The sequence below is a fragment of the Terrapene carolina genome, unplaced genomic scaffold (assembly GCF_002925995.2).
Source record: "Terrapene carolina triunguis isolate 2854851 unplaced genomic scaffold, T_m_triunguis-2.0 Scaffold93, whole genome shotgun sequence".
Classification (NCBI taxonomy): domain Eukaryota; kingdom Metazoa; phylum Chordata; order Testudines; family Emydidae; genus Terrapene; species Terrapene triunguis.
Genome location: NW_020664444.1, coordinates 8334564 through 8336929, shown reverse-complemented (window position 1 = coordinate 8336929; position 2366 = coordinate 8334564). Strand labels below are relative to the sequence as shown.

The window sequence follows — 2366 nt, the reverse complement described above, 5'->3', positions numbered from 1 at the left end:
GACTCGCATTTTGAATGTAGGATTATTACATTATTATTATTGGTAAACAGTCTCCCGAGCACGAAGTTGACAAATTAAAACCTCATTTCCCTTCCCCCGAATTAAAAAAGGAGTACTTTACGGTACATGTTTTCAAGTGTCGGTCTTGTGCAACTGAATCACATCTCCTGCCAGACATATATATCATTTTTGTGTTCGGTTAAAAAAAAACGAAACCAAAAAAGGATCTGTTTCCTGATATTGCCTCCTTTCGAACCTCGCAGAGCTCAGCTTCATGAAAATGCTTTCATTTTCACAGAGTGAAAGAAAACAAAATCACCAGCTCTCTGCGTGCAAAGACGATACTCCTGCATAGCCCACCCCCAGTGTTCTCCCTTAGCTGTGCCGCCATATTGAATCTGCTTCCAGTACATTTTCTAATAGCTTTATCAACACTGGAAGTTCAAAACACTCTGTGGCCTGCTGTGGTTTCCTATCACAGACCGTTCAGTGGTTATTGCAATGAAACTTAAAACTACAAACAATACTAATTTCTCAAGCATTCCTATGGCACTTGCATTGTTCTGCATAATTTGAGCAGGTGGTAGGGGAAGAGATGAGAGGAAAAATAACCTCAGAACAGTTAGCGAAGGGGCCCTGGGTCATATTTCAGACTCCCTTCTATATGACCTCTGATCCAGTGCTATCGTGGCCTGAAGCCTGTCAAATTCATGCCTGTTGTCCGGGTTCAGGTCATCCAGACCCCTGCTGTCATCATCCTCTTCCTCCTCTTCCTCCTCATCACGGCTCATGAAGGCAAGCTCATTCTCGTAGCAGAAGGAGTTGGTGCTAGGGAGCAGGAATTTGTTCTCCACCAAGTCCTTAGCACTGCATCGCGGGGTTGACGGCACCTCGTAGGTTTTGTGGAAGTGCGAGTAGTCTACTTTGTACTGGTTTTTCTCCTCAAACAGGACGGGCTCAAAGCGGTGGCCCCACAGGATCTCGCTAGCCAGGTAGGAGCTCCGAGCTTGTGTCGTCATGGCTGTGGCTTCTACCATCCCTTCAAGGATCACCACAATTTCAAAGTCATCTGTTTCCAGGTCCTGGTGGCCAATTCCAAACAGCGGGCTTTCCTCATTGATTTCATGAAGAATAGTGATTGGCGACACCAAGAAAATACGGTCCAAGCCTTTGTCAAACCCAACGTCAATGTCTATTTGATCGAGGGGGATATACTCCCCCTCCTCGGTGATTCGAGGCTTAATTAACTGAGCTCTCACGTGGGCTTCCACTATGTGGCTTTTTCGAAGGTTCCCAACTCTCCACATCAGGCAGAGCTTCCCATCTCTCATGGCCACGACAGCATTATGGCTGAAAAGTAACGTTTGGGCCCTTTTCTTGGGCCTGGCCATCTTTGCCATGATTGCCCCAATCATGAAGGAGTCGATTATACACCCCACAATGGACTGCACCACCACCATGAAGACGGCTAGCGGGCACTCCTCTGTCACGCAGCGGAATCCATAGCCGATCGTCGTTTGGGTTTCAATGGAGAACAGAAAAGCAGCCACAAAGCCGTTCACTTGAAGAACACAAGGCTTGAAGTTGTCATCCCCGGCTGGGTTTTCTAGGTCTCCATGGACAAGTGCAATGAGCCAGAAAATCAGCCCAAATAGTAACCATGACACCAGAAAGGCAAGGGAGAAGAGCAACAACATGTACCTCCAGCGGATGTCGACGCACGTCGTGAACATGTCAGCGATGTATCTTTGGGGCTTGTCATCCATGTTGGTGAACTCAACATTGCATTGGCCATTCTTCTTCACGAACCTGTTCCGGCATTTCCTCCTGGTGTGGATCTTGCCGTTCCCAAAGCCGTTGACTCCTGGCATGGTGGTCAACCTCAGCCCGTCTTCCTCAGAGGATACTATGCTGTATGCGTTGACTCTGCCTGTGCTCATCCCTGAGTCAAGCATGTAGAGAACGTGAAAGGTCTCCTGACTCCTTCTGATGTTCCCCTCCCCCCTTCCCTGCCCCCCCTCCCCCCCCAAATACAGCTGTTGCAGAAGAGAAGGCCAAGGCTGCAAAGTCTTTGCTGCTACTTCACCAAACAGATCCAGTGAGAGACTCTGCAATGAGAAAACAAAGACACATGTTACCATTCAGACACAGAACCTGAGCAGGGCAAAATGGAAGCAAATATGTGTTCTGCAGTGTCGCTGTATCAAAACAGCTGTGTGCTCCTCCCCAGAGGCGGCTGCATTTCGGTGCTGGGTGAAGTGACTTACTCTAGCTCTTAGGGGCATTCTGGGCCTTGCCTAGTGAATTCAAAGAGAGAAATTAAGAGGTCCAAAAGACTGCTCCTTTGTACTGCATAAGTGGCACTA

The 2366-nt window shown here is 48.1% G+C and overlaps 1 protein-coding gene across 1 annotated transcript; it reads right to left on the bottom strand.

Moving 5' to 3' along the window:
- Positions 1 to 566: 566 nt before the first annotated feature.
- Positions 567 to 1955, bottom strand: LOC112110324 (ATP-sensitive inward rectifier potassium channel 12). The gene has a single exon (XM_026650728.1). It carries the CDS (start codon positions 1953 to 1955, stop codon positions 642 to 644), a length of 1314 nt encoding a protein of 437 aa, XP_026506513.1. The 3' UTR covers positions 567 to 641.
- Positions 1956 to 2366: the final 411 nt, after the last annotated feature.